Here is a 22,342-nt window from a genome sequence, read left to right on the forward strand (position 1 = left end):
AGGATAGTACTTGAAGCTTCCAGTTGTTTGTAGAGTGCAATTAGGGGAGAAAGGAAGATTAGTCCATCATATTGAGATACTAGCAGTGTGCTCAGACACTAGCTGTGCAAATTGCTTAAGGTTTTTTTTCCTCGTGGTGAAAAACAATATGATTGTTAATAGGGCCTCTCTCCTGGGTTATTGTAAAGGTGGACTGGACACAGTACCTATCATAGAGCTCTGCCTGAAATGTCATCTGTCCTAGTTATTAATCTTTCCGTTAGGGTGTTCCTGAGGAGGCAAGGGGGTGGTTGATTGCACCATTCTTGAAGTGGATACTTTATAGGTTTACATTGCTTTCTTTTTGGAAAGGATATTTTAAATTTATCTACCTGCAAGGGAGAAAGGGAAAGATATATCCAACTGAATGCAAAATTCCAGAGAATAGCAAGGAGATATAAGAAGGCCCTCTTAAGTGAACAATGCAGAGAAATAGAGGAAAAGATAGAATTGGAAAGACTAGAGATATCTGCAACAAAATTGGAGATACCAAGGGAACATTTTGTACAAAGATGGGCATGATAAAGGACAGAAACTGTAAGGACCTAACAGAAGCAAAAGAAATTAAGAAGAGATGGCAAGAATACACAGAAGGACTATATTAAAGACCCAGATTACCATCATGGTGTGGTCACTTATCTGGAGCCAGACATCCTGGAGGGTGAAGTCAAGTGGGCCTTTGGAAGCAACACTACAAACAAAGCTAGTAGAGGTGATGGAGTTCCAGCTGAGTTATTTAAAATCCTAATAGATGATGCTGTGAAAGTGCTGCACTCAATATGTCAGCAAATTTGGAAAACTCATTAGTGGCCATAGGACTAGAAAAGGTCGATTCTCATTCCAGTCCCAAAGAAGGGCAGTGCCAAAGAATGTTCTAACTAGCGTGTGACTGTGTTCATTTCACATGCTAGCATTGTAATGCTAAAAATCTTCAAACTAAGCTTCAGCAGGACATGAACCAAGAACTTCCAGATGTTCAAGCTGAATTTAGAAAAGGCAGAGGAACCAGAGATCAAATTGCCAACATTTGTTGGATCATAGAGAAAGCAAGAGAATTCAAGAAAAATATCTACTTATACTTCATTGACTACTCTAAAGCCTTTGACTATGTTTATCACAACAAACTAGAAAATTCTTAAAGAGTTGGGAATACCAGATCACCTTACCTGTCTCCTGAGAAACCTGTATGCAGGTCAAGAAGCAGTTGTTAGAACTGGCCATCGAACAATGGATGGTTCATAACTGGGAAAGGAGTACTACAAGGCTGTGTATTGTCATCCTGCTTATTTAACTTCCATGCAGAGTGTATCATGGAAATGCTGGGCTGGATCAATCACAAGGTGGGATCAAGATTGCCAGGAGAAATGTCAACAACCTCAGATTTGCAGGTGATACCACTCTGATGGCAGAAGGTGAAGAGAAGCTAAAGGGTCTCTTGATGAGGGAGACAGTGAAGAGTGAAAAAGCTGGCTTAAAACTCAACATTCAGAAAACTTAAGAGATCATGGCATCAAGTCCCATAACTTTCTGGAAAATAGAGGGAGAAAAAGTGGAAGCAGTAATAGGTTTTATCTTCCTCAGCTCTAAAATTACTCTGGACAGTGACTGCGTGCGTGTGTGCCGAGTCACTTCAGTGTTCAGCCACAGTCCGACTCTTTGTGGCCCTCTTAACTGTCACCCACCAAGGTCTTTTGTCTATGGGATTCTCCAGGCAAGAATATTGGAGTGGGTTGCCATGCCCCTCCTCCAGGGAATCTTCTATACCCGGGGATCAAACCCGTGTTTCTTAGGTCTCCTGCATTGGCAGGCAGGTTCCTTAAACACTAGTGCCACCTGGAAAGCCCATGATGACTGCAGCCATGAAATTAAAAGACACTTGCTCCTTGGAAGAAAAACTATGACAAACCTAAACAGCATATTAAAAAGCAGACACATCACCTTGCCAATGATGGTCTGTATAGTCAAAGCTATAGTTTTTGTAGTAGTAGTGTACGGATGTGAGATTTGGACCATAAAGAAGGCTGAGGGCTGAAGAACTGATGTTTCGAACTATGGTGTTGGAGAAAACTCTTGAGAGTCCCTTGGATTGCAAGGAAATCACACCAGTCACTCCTAAAGGAAATCGACCCTGAATATTCATTGGAAGGACTGATGTTGAAACAAGCTCCAGTACTTTTGGCCACCTGATGCAATGAGCTGACTCCCTAGAAAAGACCCTGATGCTGGGAAAGATTCAGGGCAGGAGGAAAAGGGGATGCCAGAGGATGAGATGGTTGGATGGCATCACCAACTCAATGGACATGGTTTGAGCAAGCTTTGGGAGATGGTTAAGGACAGAAAAGCCTGGAGTGCTACAGTTCATTGGTTCACAAAGAATGGAACACAACCGAGCAAATGAATGCCGATGACCAGTCCTCCCACCTCTCTCCTGGTGTGTTTGCTGCTTTCTGTACTGAGGTTAGGCATATTGTGATGCACTTTGCTAGCCTCCATCACAATTTTAAATGTGCCAGCCTTTTGACAGATATCCCCCTTGTGGAGACTTACGTTGTTGTTGTTTAGTGGCTAAGTCGTGTCCATCTCTCTTGTGACCCCGTAGACTGCAGTCTCCCAGGCTCCTTTGTCCATGGGGTTTCCCAAGCAGGAATACTGGAGTGGCTTGTCATATCCGCCTGCAGGGAATCTTCCTGACTCAGGGATTAAATCAGCATCTCCTGAATTTTCTGCATTGGCAGGTGGATTCTTTACCACTGAGCCTCCAGGGAAACTGATGGAGATTGATGCCGCAGAAGTATTTCACCTGAAGTTGTATGCACAAGGATGTTTATTATAATGCTGTAATAAGTAGAGAAAGACTGGGGACAGCCTAAATGTCCATCAATAAGGGGACTGGTTAAATAAATCACAGAATTAATACGATACTGTGTAGCAAAAGAAAAAGAATAGATATTTAGGTGCAGATATAGAAGGAGATATATTACATCTATTGTTACGGGACCACAGCGCAGACTTTACAGAACAAATCCGCTCAGTTGTTTTGAAAGATAAAGGGTTTTAAATTCACTTCATACTTGGTTGTGCCTTGAACAATTTGGAACAATAAATAACAGCCTGTTAACAGGAACTTTTTCGAGGGACTCCTGGAAAGTAGGAGGACAACTTTCTTTTCTTTGTATCTTTGTATCTTTTGAGGTCATACATGCCATGGGATTATTTTTCTGTTTTGAATTTTTTAAAGTGTCCTTGACATTTTATTCCACATTCTCTTCATAGTCTCGTATTGCCATCGGTACTTAATGAATTTCATTATAGAAGGAAACAGAAGTACTCCTGCTCTTGGCCGTTATACCAGAGCTAGGTGACAGTTTTGGTCTCATCCCTCCTCACAATAACACAGTATAACTGCTGTTTCCTTCCTGGTCACGCTTCACACTGTGAGATGTTAGGCACCCGGCAAGGGGAGTAGTCCCTACAAGATGTTTACTAAATGTTTTGTTGTCGTCGTTCAGTCGCTCAGTCATTTCCGACTTTTTGCCACACCAGGAAGCATGCGCTTCCCTGTCTTTCACCATCTTCCAGAGCTTGCTGAAACTCATGTCCATTGAGTCTGTGATGCCATCCAACCATCTCATCCTCTGTTGTCCCCTTCTCCTCCTCCCTTCAATCTTTCCCAGCATCAGGGTCTTTTCAATCAGTCAGCTCTTCCTATCAGGTGGCCAAAGTACTGGAGCTTCAGCTTCAGCATCAGTCCTTTCAGTGAATATTCAGGACTGATTTCCTTTAGGATTGATTGGTTTGCACTCCTTGCAGTCCAAGGGACCATCCAAGAGTCTTCTTCAACACCACAGTTCAAAAGCATTAGTTCTTGGTGCTCAGCTTTTTTTACTGTCTAACTCTTACATTCATACATGACTAGTGGAAAAATCATGGCTTTGACTAGATGGACCTTTGTCAGCAGATTAATGTCTGCTTTTTAATATGCTGTCTAGGTTGGTCATAGCTTTTCTTCCAAGGAGCACGCATCTTTCCTGGCTGCAGTCATCATCTGCAGTCATTTTGGAGCATTGTTTCTCCATCTATTTGCCGTGAAGTGATGGGACTGGATGCCAAGATTTTAGTTTTCTGAATGTTGAATTTTAACCCAACTTTTTCACTCTCTTCTTTCACTTTCATCAAGAGGCTCCCTAGTTCCTCTTCGCTTTCTGCTGTAAGAGTGGTGTCATCTGCATATCTGAGGTTATTGATATTTCTCCTGGCAATCTTGATTCCAGCTTGTTGTTCATCCAGCGCTGCATTTTGCATGATGTATTTTGCATATAAGTTAAATAAACACGGTGACAATAAACAGCCTTGACACACTCCTTTCCCAATTTGGAACCTGTCTGTTGTTCCATGTCTAGTTCTAACTGTTGCTCCTTGACCTACATATAGGTTTCACAGGAGGCAGATCGAGTGCTTTGGTATCCCCATCTCTTTTAAGAATTTTCCACCATTTGTTGTGATACAAGATAATTAATGTTTAGACATGGCAACCCACTCCAGTATTCTTGCCTGGAGAATCCCATGGATGGAGGAGCCTGGTGGACTACAGTCCACGGGGTCGCAAAGAGTTGGACACGACTGAGCGCTTTCACTTTCACGTGGTAAAAGTAACACCTAACGTGAAAACTTTTGAAACACATGTGTACATGCCCCTGTCCCAAGCTCCTTTCACATCTTTGCTGGTTTGTGAGTCTCTGTTTTACCTTTGATCTATAACATGAAGAAGGTTAAAGCCAGAATCTGTCAATAGTGAAAAGCTTGTGGGTGAGATGAAGAAAAATAATACTGATAAAGGACTCTGGAAGGGTAGTCCACACTTCCTTGTGTGGCTCCTTTGTGCTCTAGTATTATAGTGTGGTATTCTCTTAAAGAGTCACAGTTGTGTATTGTCACAGTCACAGTCTATGTGTGAACTTATGGGTAAGCTTGTGTGCAGTGGTTTAAATGTGTGAATAACCGAGATTGCAGTGATATGTTAAGCATAAAGGCTGTTCTCTGTTGTTATTAGTTTATAAAATACAGTGCTGGATGTATTTATTTTCTGATACTGACATTGCCTTCGTGTTGTCTGTTAAATTACTTATTCCTACTTACTCTTCCTGAGATGAAAATAAGTACCTACCAGAAAATAAATATAGCTCTGAAGAGGAAAAAGCTCAGGTTTGTTAAGAGATGTAACTTTTTTGTCTTTATTAAAGCTGCCAAACGTAGACTTTATAGTCCCAGTGTAAGTTATATATGGATGATTGTTTTAGGGTAAAACGTGGTACCTTTTCTGGATGTTCTCTCAATTAAATTAATCCTTATGTTCAAACATAAATTGAAGCAGAACATGTTCCATTTTCAGTGATTCTCACTAAATTTTGTTTTTGTTGTATTTCCATCTATATTTAATAATTGAGAGCTTCTTGTGGTTAGGAATAGTGTTTGAGACTTTTGTGAAATCTAATTATTTTAAACTTTTAAGCCTTAAAAAGTGAAATGTAAAGTCATAGTGAAATTTTCTGATGTCTTTCATAGTCTATTCAGCGTTGCTTATTTTAGAGGGGCTAGTACCCAATTTAAAATGTGTGTTTACTGTAGTTGCAGTAATCTTTTCCAAGTTGTTTAGAAATCAGTTCATTTAGCTACAAAGAGAAAATAAAAAGAAATTTAAAAGACTTATTAGCACAGGGCATGTGAGCCTGCCCATTTCTCTTTATTAACAGTTTACTAAAATGAGTGTCTAACCACTACCCATAAATCGTGTGCACACGTGTGTGTTTGAGCCACAGGTGGGGATCTGCTCATTTGTTTGCCCATTGTGAGGCTGTCTTGTGCCGCCTTGGGGTTTTTGTAAAGGGTGAAGGTCCCTGAATGGAGGCCTTGTGCCCTGCCTGGTTTTGAAATCTTTGCTCTTAATATAAAGGAACCTGCAGGACATGCAGTTGGAAGTCTGTGTAACAAATCAAAGTCTGGGGTCCAGAAGCAAGTGGAGTGCGTGTGTGTGAGTGGGAATCGTCTTTCAGCCTTGGCCTTTGTCCCCCACAGCCCAGTTGTTACCGTCTACCAGCAGCCTGATTGAAGAGCTACTGTTTTAAATATTCTCCGATTGCATGTGCTGGAGACTTCACCTGAATGTTACCAGATAAAAGCCTGGACAACTGGGTGTAATTTCTTCCAAAAGTGTAGGGCATTCTGCACTACTAGATGTCTTGACTTGTTGTGTATATAGGGAAAAGGAGTTGGTTGGGAAATGCTATATTGTTGGCATGCTCTTTACCTCAGAGCCTCTTTAAAGGCAGTCTGCACCAAAACTTTGCTAGGTAAGTCTGGTTTGTACAGCTTGTGTACTTTTAGTACCAGCTGTTGGTCCAAAGTTTCTTGGCTTCAGAAGCTGTGTAAGTTCAAGTGTATACTGTATGAGAAAGGGGTGGGGCAACAGAAGCTTTTTATAGGGTTTCAACTCATTACCATTAATTTCTAAAGTGGTATTTTGAAAATTTAACAGGGGAAGTAAAACTTATATATAAAATGTTTCTTTAATTCTAATATGTATTTAAACTGACAGGGAAAAGAAGAGAATTTTATTTTCAAGTGATATTTTCCGTTCTTTTTTTTCTTCCCTATCAGAAACTGGTTCTTCAACTTACAGTGCCAATTAAGAAATGCTATAATAAGCATTTTACTTTCTGTCCTGCTATTTGACTTCAGGTGTAAATGGGCCTAGAATGTTTAGTAACTAAGTGTACATAGTTAAACAACTAGAGAGCTGACATCCAGTAAGTTTGGTGTGATATTTGGTTTGTATAATATTATTTCAGCATACTATTAAATCATGCAGAATTCTTTCTGGAAAAGTATTCAAGAGGATGCCAGAAAGGCCATGTTAGTAAGTTGTTTCTGTACTTCAGTAGATTTTGAGTGTGTTTTCTTCCCCACTACTGTTTCATGCTTTATTATGGTTCTTTGATAACCATGCTATGTGAATGTATGGAATTCTATATATGAGTGTTTATTGGTCTTGTAGAAACCTCAGGATACTGTCAGCTTAACTGTTGTTCTATGGGTTATTGAGAGGACATCTTAAAAGTCAGGTGATAATAAAGTTTTCATTGATTATTTTAACAGTTTCAAGGTAATATTAAAGGCAATTCAACCAAAATAAAAATTAATAATATGAACTTTTGGTTTGCTCTAAGAGTTTAGTTATTGCTAGCTTTCTTTCCCATCTTTTACTGACTATCACCTTCCTGCAAAACTCAAATACAGTCTTTAGTTTGTATGGTCACATAATATATTTAATTGTTAATTATACATGTTTTTGCTCTTGATGATATGCTGCCTTCTTGGGTATTTTATTTTTGCTTCTGAGAAAGTGTTACAGAAGTGATAATTACATGTATATGTCTGCTTAAAGTAACATAAGTTGATACTTTGTGATAAGCCTTTGCTTCATCTTAATTACCAAAGAAGCTTATAATTCATTGAGATATTTCTTTATATTTGTGTTTGTTTAGGATATGTCTCAGGAAGGCTATGGAACTAGGTCTCAACCTCCTCTGGCTTCTGGAAAACCTAACCATGAAGACTTGAACTTAATACAACAAGAAAGACCATCAAGTTTACCAGTAAGACAGTTAATTGATTTGGAAATGCAATGAGTTACGGATTTCTAAAATTAGCATTTGCTTTTGTTTATTGTACTTTGTATTAAGACTTGGGGGACAAGTTTCTAGATTTCAGATGTATTTGTGATTTATTAATTTTTGAGCATTTCCTTCTTAAAGGAGCTGTGTAGTTCTGAAAAAGTCTATTTCATTAGTAGGTCTCTCCATGTCCAATGTTGTAGGTATCTCTGAATCCAGTTGGAAGCCTTTATTTGGCTGATAGGTTTTGTGGCAGAAAGATGTTACTGTTGTACAGTTGTGCTTTGCATAACATGGTGCTTCCTGGTAGTGATTCAGAACAGAGGTATCTATATAAGAGTTAAATGGAAAGGAAATTCCCATTTGGCAAATAATATAAATGATGAGATAAAGTGTCTAGTGGTAGTTTGAATTTCTTCAGAGACTTTATGTCATGAGAAATGACTTAATCTTTTTTTACTCAAAAGAAAGTATTTTAATTTAGAATTGCAAAATATAGCTTCTAAGTGTTTCCATTAGCAAATCACTGTATTGGGCCTGTTGACTATGGTAGTAGCTGAGTTACAGGTTACATGTTAATTTCCTTTAATAGTTCATCTGTGCTTAATTTTCCTTTTTCCTCCCATAGGCAACCTCATTTAAATTAAAATGAATTCCTTATAAATTAAAAGAATATATGTGTGCAAACAAATTTTTATATTTATTTTCTTGTTAAAATATGTTGACTTAAAGAACTATTGTTATTGCTTAATCTCTATTAAGAGATAGTGTTCAAACTAGCCATGATTGTAATTTGAATTTCAAATATGTTTACATTAAATAAGATTTATCATATTGTTGCTAAACATTTGAGAACCAGCATTTGTGAAGAATGTTATATGTGACATACCCATTTCTAAGTTACATATGGCCTTAGAGTAGAAGGTAAGTAGAGGCTACATGATATATAATATCTTTGCATCTGATGCACATGTCCTTGAAACTATAATTTTTACAGGTTTTATTTCTATGGTGGGAGGTGCGTAAAATTTACTGTGGTCATTTTTTTAGTTACACTGAAATATTTATTGTCTAGTTATTTGGTTTTTAAAGGAATGAAAAAGGTAATGGACTCTGTTTTATGCTGTAAACTTTTCTCTTCAGCAGATAATCCAAAGTTTTTGGTGAAGCGTGTGTGTTTGTCTGTGTGCATGCATGCAAATGCACGTGGATGCTGACGATAAATGCAACATTTGCTGAATATTTGGAAGTTGGCTTGTGGTTTTAGGAAATTTAAATTGACTCATGGAAAGGTGGACAGTGAATTCTGCTTTTTTCCACTCAGATTTTTAGTGTTTTAGATAAGCTCATCCTTATAGGTTTCTCATTGGCTGGTGATGGGTACCGTTTACCGGTTGGAAAGTTTGTTATAAACTGATGCTGGTTTTCTGCATAGGTCTAAGAGTAGTTTGCAGTGTACTGCTTTCTTAATATCCATTTGATCTTTTGGGTCACTTACTAGGCTATGCTTCTTTTCATTGCTCTGCTTTGGAATGAATGGTTGATGTTCAGCTAACTCTATAGCATAATTAGGGGAGGGTTGGGGTGGCAAGAAGTGTGGTAGTCCCAGAAAATTGAAGAGTTCTGCTTTGGGATGCTGCTTTTTAAGTCAATTATTAGAGAAGAGACTCAAAGTATTTTAGGAAATGAACTAGTATATTCTTCAAGAAGTTAAGTCTTCTGGATTATTCTATTTGTATATGTATAATGGCTTACCTTCTTCCTTAATGTTTATCTTGCCTCCTCCCCTAGAGGATTTAAGGTTGCTCATAATGTAAATCTTCTTATGAAGCTGTTGAAAAAAGAAATGCCCTGATTGGTATTTTCTTTTTGTTTTTTTTGGTAACTCACAGATAAATAGGATGCTGATTGACTCAATAACATTCCAGTAATCTTTTTTTAGAGATGAAAGTTTCCAGGTTTTATGGTGACTACATAAAAACATCAGTTACTGAATAAAGGAAAAATCGTAGAGCAGTTGGTTGTACCCCCTGCCCTCAGTCTGTTAAGATAAAAATTGGCTTTATTTAAATGAATTTTAGTGCTCTACTTTTCTTTCAACAGGCTTTGTTTGTGTAGAAACGTTTTCTATGTAGGGTTTACAAATATATTTTTATTTATGTAAATGCTGCATCAATATGTTATATAAAACTAAGGTAATATCAATTTGAGGGAGAGATTTGTTGTTATTCTGTACGGCTCTAATATCATGTATTTTTACTCTTACTAAATATTTTAGTTCCCTAACTTGGGTAAATTGATTGAATAAGTACCATGAAACTATATATATTTGTTATCTTATCTGAATTGGTTATTAAATCTTTTGTGGATTTAGGCTGTGTTTTTTCCTTTTCAAGTGTCAGTGATAAAATTTTGTCTTTTTACTGAAGATTAAAGGCAATCCATCATATTTTTAATCTTTCGTTTTGTAATTTTGAGTCAAATTCAGGCTCTTACCTGTTCATTTAAGAATATGTGGTAAAAATTATTCTAATGTATAATCAAGTCTATAACCATTGTATATGTGACTATAAGAAGGAAGCTTCTGAAGTAATTGTTTCTTAATTTTTTGCTTAAATTGAGTTAGACTGATAAGAGTTTGTAGTGTTTTCCTATAGCTCTGCATGTTTGATATTTTCTTTAGTGTATTTTTGTTATACAGTTAACTCTCCATTATAAGAAATCAAGGTATTTCCTTATGCTTGATCTAGAATTTGATTCTCTCAGCAAGCTGTCCTTTCACCATGGTTTAAATTGGTATTTGTCTATATTTGCATGTCATTAAATTCTTGATGATCTTCAGTAGCTAATGCAGTTTTGTTTTCTGGCTGACAAGGCTCTTTAGATCATCCACGTAAAGCCAGTGACACGTAAATTAATATTTGTTGTCTTGCTGTCTTGGGGCCATCACCAGTAACGTTTACTTTTCACTTAATGCACTCAGACCTAAGCTCGAAACAAATCTTCCGAAATAAGATTTCTATACTAATTTCTTTCTTTCTTAATCATATAACCTTTTTCCTGTTGAAGTTCATTAGCTTACATATCCTTGATGTTACCATTATTAAGAAATCTTAGTATATAACATAATATAAGAATTAGCTTGAAGAATTCTGTCTCCTTGGGATATTACCACTTAAAATTTTAGCACATTCTATAGTTCTTTTCTGCCTCTAATATTGATATGAAATGAAGCCATCATTAAGCAAAATATACAGTGGAATGCTAAAAAAAACTGTTACAGCTTATCAACACTTTTATTTTGTAAACATTGAGTGTATCTTAATTTACACTTTAAGATAACTCCCCAAATGCAATTTTAATACATTTCTGTTGAGTCTTTTTAACTTTTTCATCACTTATGGCATTTGCTAGTAATCCTCTTATTGCTTTCATAGTTGTCTTGCCTGACCCTCTTATCCCTAAGAGACGAGGATCTTTTTTTTATAGTATTTGTTATGTTTTTAGGTCAGTTCAGTCACTCAGTCATTTCTGATTCTTTGTGACCCCGTGGACTGCAGCATGCCAGGGTTCCTTCTCCATCACCAACTCCCAGAGCTTGCTCAAACTCATGTCCATCGAGTTGGTGATACCATCCAACCATCAAATCCTCTGTCATCCCCCTCTCCTCCTGCCTTCAATCTTTCCCAGGATCAGGGTCTTTTCCAGTGAGTCAGTTCATTGTATCAGGTGGCCAAAGTATTAGGGCTTCAGCTTCAGCATCATTCCTAAAAGAAATCATTCAGGACTGATTTCTTTTAGGATTGACTGGTTGGATCGTATTGCAGTCCAAGGGACTCTACAAGAGTCTTCTCCAACACCACAGTTCAAAAGCATCAATTCTTTGGCGCTCAGCTTCCTTTACAGTCCACCTCTCACATCCACATGTGACTACTGGAAGGACTGATGTTGAAGCTGAAACTCCAATACTTTGGCCCCCTGATGCGAAGAACTGATTATTTGAAAAGACCCTGATACTGGGAAAGATCGAAGGCAGGAGGAGAAGAGGATGAGATGGTTGGATGGCATCACCGACTCAATGGACATGCTGCTGTTGCTAAGTTGCTTCAGTTGTATCCAACTCTGTGCGACCCCATAGTCCAACTCTGTGCAACCCCATAGACGGCAGCCCACGAGGCTCCCCACGTCCCTGGGATTCTCCAGGCGAGAACACTGGAGTGGGTTGCCATTTCCTTCTCCACAATGGACATGAGTTTGAGTAAACTCCGGGAGTTGGTGATGGACGGGGAGGCCTGGTATGCTGCAGTCCATGGGGTTGCAAAGAGTCTGACACGGCTGAGCAACTGAACTGAACTGGAAAAACCATGGCTTTGACTAGGTGGGCCTTTGTCAGCAAAGTAATGTCTGCTTTTTAATATGCTGTCTAGGTTGATCATAGCTTTTCTTCCAAGGAGCAAGCGTCTTTTAGTTTCATGGCTGCAGTTCACCATCTGCAATCATTGTGGAGCCCCAAAAAACAAAGGCTCCAACTGTTGCCACTGTTTCCCCATCTATTTGCTATAAAGTGATGGCACTGGATGCCGTGATCTTAGTTTTCTGAATGTTGAGTTTTAACCCAACTTTTTCACTTTTCTCTTTCACTTTCATCAAGAGGCTATTAGTTCCTCTTCACTTTCTGCCACAAGAGTGGTATCATCTGCCTATCTGAGGTTATTAATATTTCTCCTGGCAATCTTGATTCCAGCTGTGTTTCATCTAGCCCTGCATTTTGCATGATATACTCAGCATATAAGTTAAATAAGCAAGGAGACAGTATACAGCCTTGACACACTCCTTTCCCAGTTTGGAACCAGGCCATTGTTCCATGTCCAGTTCTAACTGTTGCTTCTTGACCTGCGTACAAGTTTCTCAGGAGGCAGATCAAGTGGTCTGCTCATTCCCTTCTCTTGAAGAATTTTCCACAGTTTGTTGTGATCTACACAAAGGCTTCATAGTCAATGAAGCAGAAATGTATGTTTTTCTAGAATTCTCTTGCATTTTCTGTGATCCAGTGGATGTTGGTAACTTGATCTCTGGTTCATCTGCCTTTTCTAAATCCAGCTTGAACATCTGGAATTTGTCAGTTCACGTACTGTTGAAGCCTGGCTTGAAGAATTTTGAGCATTACTTTGCTAGTGTGTGAAATGAGTGCAGTTGTACGGTAGTTTGAACATTCTTTGGTTGCCTTTCTTTGGGATTGGAATGAAAACTGACCTTTTCCAGTCTTGTGGCCACTGCTGAGTTTTCCAAATTTGCTGGCATGTTTGCAGCACTTTCACAGCATCATCTTTTAGGATTTGAAATAGCTGGAATTCCATCACTTCCAATAGCTTTGTTTGTAGTGATGCTTCCTAAGGCCCACTTGAGTTCACACTCCAGGATGTCTGGCTCTAGGTGAGTGATCACACCATCGTGGTTATCTGGGTCATGAAGATCTTTTTTGTATAGTTCTTCTGTGTGTTCTTGCCACCTCTTTTGAATATCTTCTGCTCTGTTAGGTTCATACCTAATTATTATGTTTGACTCAGTAAGTGTTTTCTAATAGAATTTATGTAAGAATTGTTAAATACATTCTTCCCCCAGCTTCAGAATTTTCCTTTTAATTGCTTATAGAATCTTTCCCAAGGTATCAAACTGACATCCAAAGAGCATATATTCTCCATATGCTACTTATTCTAAAAGAGTATATGAATGTGGTATCTGTATTGGCAGGATGGTTTTATTTTTAAAACTATTTTCTTTTATTGTAGAATGACATTTGAGTTTACTTCGATAACCTTAAGCTCCAAGAAAAAGTGGGCACTTTTGTAGTATTAATCTAAAAACAGTTTGAAAACATTATTTTCTTAGTAATATATATTTTTAATCGTGAAAATAAATAAATTTACAAACAGTAATCATAATTTCAGTAATACAGTACAAAAATATGTTGCTAATGAATTATTTATAAATATATATAAAAATTTTTAAAAACAGGTTTTGAATTTTTATCTTCCATGTTTTAAGCAAATAGTGCTCTCTCCTCTAGGGAGTCTTGAAGAGTTGTGGATACTCCTCAGTTTAGAAATAACTTAATTTGTTTTTTCTTTAGCGTGACCTGCCACCGGTTTGTATTTCTGATAGTAGGTCCATTATTCTGTTTACCTAAGATACGGACTAATGTCAGTCATATTCAAAAGGCCTTTGAAGGCCCATCAGGTCATTAAAAACCTCGTTCTGACCTTTTCTTCCTTAAATAGGAAACATTTAAAGAGGTTGACATGAAGAGGGTTTGAGCTTTCCAAGTTTAGTAAAAACTCTAAATGTCCTGTGGAAAATAGGGCTTATGACACTTCTATTGAGTTTGCAATTAGAAGGAAGTATTGAGGATTACATAAAACATTTTTTTCCACTTTGTGAAAGGAAGGAGGTAGTAAATGCTGGTTGTTCTTTGAAATAGTGTTAAACAGGATGTTGGAAGCCTGAAAGAGAATGGTTGGAAAGCTGTTATTACCAGGAATATTCTTTGGGGTTAGGCATTAGCAACAGAGCATGTAATCATTTGCCTTTACCGAAAAAGAGTACTCTATGTATGTGTTTATTTTATTAGTCTTTAATGACATATGTGGGGTTAGGGGTGGATTATCATGCACTTTGGAAGCATGTAAGAAAAGTTATATGCTAATAAGAACATTTTAAGTGTGTGGATTTGATAATATAGTTCCTGTGAATGATTGGAAACTATTGGAAAAAGCTTTAGTAAATGGAGCATTTTTTAAAAACTGGGTTTTGCATTTTATCAAGTTCTCAACCCATCTAAGAACACAGATTATTAAGATGATCTTAACCTGTTAGTTGGCAGGTTTTTGTAAAACTTAAAATCTGTCAAGTAAGAATTAGATGTATGGCTGCTGAATGAACTTTAAAAAAAAATTTTTTTTTATTTGTATCTTGAGCTTGATTTAAAGGTTATCATTAAAAGGTTAAGAGCATAACTGTCATTTGTTGATTGTTCTCAAATCATCCTGAACATTTAAAAAATTCCAAGTTAATAAAAGAGAAGTTTAATCTGTTGTTCCCTTAGCCCATTGTTCAGCATTGATTATCCCCATGTGCAGCTGAAGACATCATGTGTTGGTTATCACTGTTTCCTAGGTGTCATTAGACTGTGTTGAGTCTTGGTGTCATGGAAGAGTTGTAGAAAGTGGGCACCTGGTGAAGGGAGCAGGAGGTTCTCTTAGGATGTGTCTTGTCCACACGAGTGTCCGTAGACACGGTTAACCATTTGGCACAGTTTTGAAACTGGAGGTACAGACACATTTTAATACCTTGGAGAAGTGTTAAGTGGAGCACAGCACACTCTGTTTCTTAACTAGGATTTACCATATTTACAAATGTAATTTTAGCCTCTGATCTATGCTATATGGAGATGTCAATATTTTTCAGATTAAATTTGAGAGAAATATGAAAAGACCTTGCTTTGAAATCCTAATTTAGAAAAAATGATAGTGACTTTGACAGATGTTTATTTTCTAACATGGATTATTTCTTTAAGATGTGATAATTTGTAAGTTTATCCCCCAGAGTATTTTTGTGATACTTTGAAAATAGAGGAAACAGTTGAACTTCAGCAAGGTAAGAAGTCATAGGAAGTGAAAAGGTATGTTTCTCCCTCTTTCAAAACAATCTTCCACTTAAATGTTTGTTCTGTAAATGAATGTTCAATAAAACCTCACCAGTTTGGATTTCTTCCAGGTTACAGCAGGCTAAATATATGGAAAGTCTGAATAAATAAGTATTTTAAAAGAACTATAGTTTGTTTTTAAATAACTCAAATGGTTGTGTGCAAAGTGTTTCTAAATTGAGATCTTTTAGTCCTTTTGAAATACATGGGTAATTCTAAATTCCTTATAGCTGAGATATTTGCTTAGTGGCAAAATGTTATTTTAAAAAAATCATCTAATTTTTAGAAGCATGTTTTAACTAAGCATATCCCCCTGCAGACCTTTTCACATAATATTCTGAGGCTTTCCATTTAAAAATTTGGGGGAAATGAATTTTAACCCATTTTATGGAACTGTCAATTCACAAAAAAAAAAAAATGGATTCCCATAAAAAATACACAGTAGCTAAAATTGGAGATGAAGAGAGGCTGAAACATAACTGATTTTCAGGATATTGGTTTTGATAATAGAAGGATAACTATGATCTATAGTTGATAAATGAGGCTCATTAAGTAAGGGATGATAAATGCAGATATTCCTGGCTAATAGAAAAGTCGGCATACATATTTTGCTGTAACAAAGGGGAGACTGGGAGGTTCTGACCAGCTTTTGGCTCTTCAGGGGCCCTGTGTGAGACCGTGGAGCCTTCTCTGTGGCCTCACAGGCTGGAATGCATGTAACTCTCAAGTCTGTCAGCAAACAGCCACAGAATCATACCTGGACGTAAGCCTGTCTTACCAGAGCTACGGTCTCTGAACAGAAGGGGGCAGGCAGCAGTGTTGGACTTTTGTACAAACCACAAAAAGCATTGTGTGTGAGGGATCCTCATATGTGGGCATGGGACCTCAAAATACGCTTTAATCCATTTTTGTTGAATCTTTTGAACTTTTTTATCCCTTATGGCATTTACTAGTCATCCTCTTATTATTTTATAATTGTCTTGCCTCTCCCTCTCACCCCAACAGACTAGAATCTTTTCATAGTATTTATTATGTTTTCAGTAAGTATTTCATAATAGAATTTATATAAGAAGTTTTAAATAAGTAGATCGTTGTCAGTGTAGCTCCTTTGAGTTTTAATTTTGATTTTTTTATGTGAGAACAAAAAAATGAGTGATGTTCAGAAGTACCCTTTCTTATTTTAACCTACCGTTTCTGTCTCTATAAATGGTAGTTCTTGGCATGTTGAGCTAGAAAGCCTCCCCTTTTTCTTCCTAGTGCTTCTCCTGTTCTACCCTGCTAGAGGGGTAGCAGGCTTCCTCCAGATTATACAGGCTTAGCCATTGTTAAGACTTTGAATGCATTGAACTTTATATTAGCCAAGTTAGCTGGGAAGTAAATTTTAATTTGCAGAGATCTACTTTGTAACTGGAGGCACAGGTCTGTTTTATGTAACAAGAGATATATAACCAGCAGGAACTCATGGTAGCATTTGTGAACTGGTTAATTGCTCTTATTTTTCTTTTGAAGTGGAGGTAACTATTTTTAATAATAACTGTCGGTTTAGGAAAGGAAATAAATATATAGAGAGAAGGTTCTTACCTGAGAGCAAAAATTTCTATTCTTCCTTCATAATGTAAGATTTTAGAGTTGTCTCTCTCTCATCTTTTTTCTCTGCCTTCGCAAAATTGTTGTAAAATAACTGAATGGTCTTGTTTTCCTTTTTTGGGTCAAGAAATTTTAGCTGAAAATTGTTACTGTGTGAAAGAAGATTATTGACTCAACAAGCCTTCAATTTTCCGTGAATAACACCCCCACCCCCTAGCTTCAAGAACATGCCGTGCATGCATTCTATTTTAAAATATAGACTATAATTTAAAACAGGCAGTTTGATGCCCCACTGAACTTTGTTTAAGCCTTGAATAAAAGAGGGGAGAAAAAAGCTTTAAGCCACAAAAAAGTGACTAAGCTTTCACAACCACTTTTCTTCATAATACATTTTATGGAAAAAAAAAAAGCTTCCAGGTACTGATGTTTTCTCTTTCCTTATGACCTGCATTTTATCCAGTGTTAGACTGTGGTGTTTGCATTTTTTTCTCTTTATTTCATTATCGGCCTGTCATTCACTGTTGAAAGTATTCAGAGTAGTGTTCATTTGCACTGGAATGTGTGTGCTGTGTGTATCTGTGCATGTTGTCCACATACAGTGTGTATGAGAAGACTGATTCTAAAACTGAACACATAGTCTTTAGTATTCACTTATTGATAGCTAATTTTCTAGAGTTCTCTTGTTTTAAGTAGTACCTGATTATTAGACCAAAAGTGAAAGTGTTAGTCGCTCAGTCGTGTCTGACTTTTTGCGGCCCTGTGGACTGTGTCCATGTAATTCTCCAGGCAAGAATATTGGAGTGGGTTGCCATTCCCTTCTCCAGATTAGTAGACTAGACTGATATAAATGTTTAACTGTAATTATTTTTTTACTATCAGATCATTATAAAAATGATTCACTTAGAAAGAAGCAGTTTATATTACTTGCCTCCCTTCTCACAGAAATGAAAGTGAACAGCTTATAATGACTTGTATGGAAGGAATGATGACTTCGTTTTAATAAAATAGTATATTTTGAACTGAAAACCTGTTGTAATGATAATGGCTGAATGGGAAACAGAACTGAGTCTCAGCCAAGGTTCTGATCTTGAGTAGTTTGTGTCACTGCTCAGGATGTGTGTGTCTGAAAAGTGAATGTTAGAGCATATTCCAACTTCTAGATTTTACATTAAAGGCTTTCTTTGTTAGTATATAAGAAAAGCACTGATAAAAACGAACTCTCTTCTTTCAGGAAGAAATTAAATGAGAGAAGGGCAGCCGTCTAATAATAATCGTCAGTAATGGTCTGTGTATGCCCTTGGTGGTTTCTCTCCCATTCTTAGGAGCCATTTGCTTTTGAACATATTTAGGGATTTGAAAGTGAAAATCACTTAGTCATGTCCGACTCTCTGTAACCCCATGGACTGTATACTCCATGGAATTGTCCAGGCTAGAATACTGGAGTGGGTAGCCATTCTCTTCTCCAGGGGATCTTTCAAACCCGGGTCTCCCACATTGCAGGCAGATTCTTTACCAACTGAGCCATCAGGGAAGCCCAAGTATACTTGAGTGGGTAGCCTATCCCTTCTCTAACGTATTTTCCTGACCCAGGAATTGAACCAGAGTCTCCCGCATTGCAGGCGGATTCTTTACCAGCTGAGCTACTAGGGAAACCCTTAGGGATTTAGGGATTTGGGGTTGCCTGATTGAGAGCCTAGCCTTACTCTTTAGGTCATTGGGGAGCCATGGGCCTTTTTGTGGACTCTGTCTCTAACTTCTCAGGAATTGCAGAGGTACCCCTCTCTCCCCATGTGATCAGTCTGAGAGTCTGAGGTATTTGAGTCAGGGACATATAGGGAGGAGAAAAGTTCACAGAGAAATTGAGAAGTACATATTCCAGATTCTTTATGAACTCCTGCTAAAGCAGGGGTTTGGGGGTAGTGGGGGGTGGGTAAAAATGACAGAGCTGCTGCAGAACAATGAAATCTTGTCACTGTGTAATGCAGAGTCTAATGCCTTTTTCTCCTGGACCAGTGGGAACTCAGTAGAGACAGTTTTCTGAACTAAGATGATAAGGCATGAATGGATTTTAATTTCATGCTGGTGAAAGAAAGGCCCTGCTAGTCTATATCTGAGGACTCTATTTACTTCTGACACTCCAGGTTTACATTTATATATCATAAAGTAGTTTAATAATAACTCTGCTTTCTCAACTGAGATTTACCACCAGTGGAAATATAGTGACCCAGGAATATAAAAGCCACCATTTCTTTTTAATGAACCCAAACCAGTTTTAATGCCCCCCTGCATTTCTACATTATGTTTCTATGTGTTTTCTAAGGCTTTGGAGCTTGCTGGCTTGATCTGGGTAGAATGCTATGCTATTAATACAAGTCTTAACTTTACCTGTTACTTTACTTCTCTTTCTATCAAAGAACATAATGGTGTACCTTGAGGTGGTTAGCACAGACGCCACCTGATCCACAGGTAAATGCCTTCTCTCAAAGTAGGCTAGAGTTACTGAACCTGGAGACCACCGAGTGACAGGCCTGTACAGCAGTATCTTCCTGCTCCCATCTGAAACCTGCCCTGATACTGATACTCTTCTCCTTTTTCAAAATTTTCTAATATAAGTAGGGATTTTCACTGGTCTCTATTTTTTCCATGGATTTGGGTGGTTGAGTGCAGTGAACCACTTAATAACCTTCTGCCACTACAAATATGTGGTTGGTCTTTTGTAAGTATCTGTATCTAGAGAAAATTTGGCTTCAAAATAATAATACATGAATTATATGTAATAATTTATTATTTTAAAATATCTTGTTTTATATAAGTAAAATTTTCAATTAATTGACCCTGGAAACTGCTAGTAACAGAAAAGTAAATATGCCCAGAGTAGATTTTTAGTGAATATCCTAGGTAAAGTACATAAACGTTAAAGACAGGACTTCCTGACATCTGTTTTGCCTCCTCGAAGCCACATCCCACCCCATTCTTCTATTTTTGAATGTCTGCGACTTTCAGGTTACCAAGACAAGTGAATTATACCAGGCTTTTTAGTTATGAAAAGCCTTCATTTTCAAAGTGCGCTTATTACTGCCGGAGACAGACAACTTTAGAGCTCTTGTATTATCTCAATATTGAGGTGAGTCAAATTATTATATTACCAAAGGTAAAGTAGATGACCAGTGCAAGTTTGATACATGAAGCAGGGCACTCAAAGCTGGTGCTCTGGGACAACCCAGAGGGATGGGGTGAGGAGGGGGCGTTCAGGATGGGGAGACACATGTACACTAGTGGCTGATTCATGTCGATGTATGGCAAAACCCACCACAATATTGTAAAGTAATTAGCCTCCAATTAAAATAAATAAATTTTTAAAAGTGATAGCAGTGAGAATGCAAATGGAGACTGTTGTGGAAATAAAAGGAGGGGTGAATGGTGGATGCTTTTAAGGTTTTTGAGCTTAGTGACCAGGAGGTATGATAGTGTTGGTGACAAACACAGAATGGTGGTGGGGAGTTGGTTTGGGGAGAAATGAATACCTAGAGATTTTTGAGATTAAAAAGCGTAATAACTGAATAACTGTGCTGGAATTCTAAAGCTCCTATAAGAAAGTAAGTCAGCTTTGCTCTCACAGCCTTATTTTTTGTATAGTTCTTTATATGAGTTAAAAATGGTTGCATAGGCTTTAACTTTACATTTCATTTAAATTCTTGGAGATGATTTGAAGACTGTCATATCAGAGTTTGTATAAATAACTCAGCAGATCATTCCAGAGAGTTTCTAACTCTAAGTGGAATAAGACAAAAGAGTACAATCTCAAGAAATAGATGAAACTTTAGTATTTTTTTTTTCTTCAGTTGACATTCATGTCTTGTCTCATTTTCTTTGCTTTTAGGATAGTGTAGTAAGTTATACCCTAATATGTTACTTTCCTTAGATAGGTCCAGGTTGTTTTATATTGCTGTGTTTGGTTTACTTTTGAGTGATTTAGACTTTTTTTCTTGCTGTACCAATTCATTTTGGAGGAACATTCATTAGTTACCTCATTATAATTTCTTCTTTCCATAACTTGTTTTGAGTATGTGTGTTTGTGAGCCTAGTATACAAATTTATGTCTTGTGGCGGCGGGTGGGGGGCAGTGTGTGTTTTCTTCTTTAATGGTGACAGTGCGAGGGGGCAGGGAACCTAGTTTTAACATGCTGTTTTTGAAAGATGTTCTCTTTTACTTTAGAAATCGTTGACCCTTTGAGCACCGAGAGTTTCTGTGATACACTGGAATCCCAGCTGAGGAAGTGAGATCTCAGGGATATGACCTTGAACTCTAAGGGATACTCTCTTGTTTTTTGTCAAGCTTCCCTCTCCCCTACATTTTCTTTACTTTTAAAAGTGCTGTAATTTTCACTTCCTACATACAGAGCAAAGGTTTAATATAAATGAGTTCTTAAAATGTGTGTATTTTTACATATTTAATTTGATTCAGGTTTTTAAAATTCTGTTTCCCAAATGTGAAAATGGCAGGAAACTTACCTCGCAGTTTGACAGCAGCAGAGCTACTTTGAGTCTGTAGCTTATTCCATTATAGCAGCTGCCTATATGCCCACTCCTCATGTCCTTATGAACTTTGATTGTTAAACCTAAAAGTCCTTCTTTTTTAAAAAAATAAACGGTTTTATCAATTTGATTAAATTATGAGCATCCTTGAATGAATATGAATCGCTTCAAATTTCCCCAAGTTTTTACTTTTCATGGTTACTGCATTTATGCTTCTCCTGAACTATCATGCCTAAATGTTGACACCCTCAATTAAGGCACAAGATGTCACTTTACATGGAAAAACTCAACTACATTTAACAATCATTTATTGATAGCCTCCTTTGTTTAAAATTTTGTATTAGATGTAATAAAATAAAAATTTTAATTATTTTACCAACTTATTAGTGTTTGTTCTTTCCTGTAAAAATTTAGGGGCTTCCCAGGTGGCAGAATGGTAAAGAATCCGCCTGCCATGCAGGAGACGCAGGTTTGATCCCTGGGTCAGGAAGATCCCCTGGAGAAGGAATTGGCAACCAATTCTAGTCTAGTATTCTTGCCTGGAGAATCCCATGGACAGAGGAGCCTGGCAGGCTATAAGTCTATGGGGTCTCAAAGAGTTGGACATGACTTAGCGAATAAGCATGCCATGCACACATGTGAAATAACAAGATATCCTTTTAAGTCAAATATATAACATACTATGTCTGTCTGCGTCTCTGTCTATCTAGTGACATGCCTAATTGATGTAGAAAATAATTCCTTTTGAATTCTTCTTTTTTAATCTCAACTGATTTCAGTGAGGTTAAATAAATATGTTGTGAATCAG

The 22,342-nt window shown here is 37.4% G+C and overlaps 1 protein-coding gene across 9 annotated transcripts in view; it reads left to right on the plus strand.

Moving 5' to 3' along the window:
- The window catches only part of ARID1B (AT-rich interaction domain 1B), a 440,026-nt gene that overhangs the window by 151,490 nt on the left and 266,194 nt on the right, over nt 1-22,342 (plus strand). For all 9 annotated transcript variants that reach the window (XM_070795595.1, XM_070795600.1, XM_070795596.1 and 6 more), the window contains exon 4: nt 7,581-7,691. In XM_070795595.1, the coding sequence (XP_070651696.1) occupies nt 7,581-7,691 (111 nt within the window). The remainder of the gene's footprint in view (nt 1-7,580; nt 7,692-22,342) is intronic.

Source organism: Bos indicus, chromosome 9, assembly GCF_029378745.1.
Source record: "Bos indicus isolate NIAB-ARS_2022 breed Sahiwal x Tharparkar chromosome 9, NIAB-ARS_B.indTharparkar_mat_pri_1.0, whole genome shotgun sequence".
Taxonomy (NCBI): Eukaryota; Metazoa; Chordata; class Mammalia; order Artiodactyla; family Bovidae; genus Bos; species Bos indicus.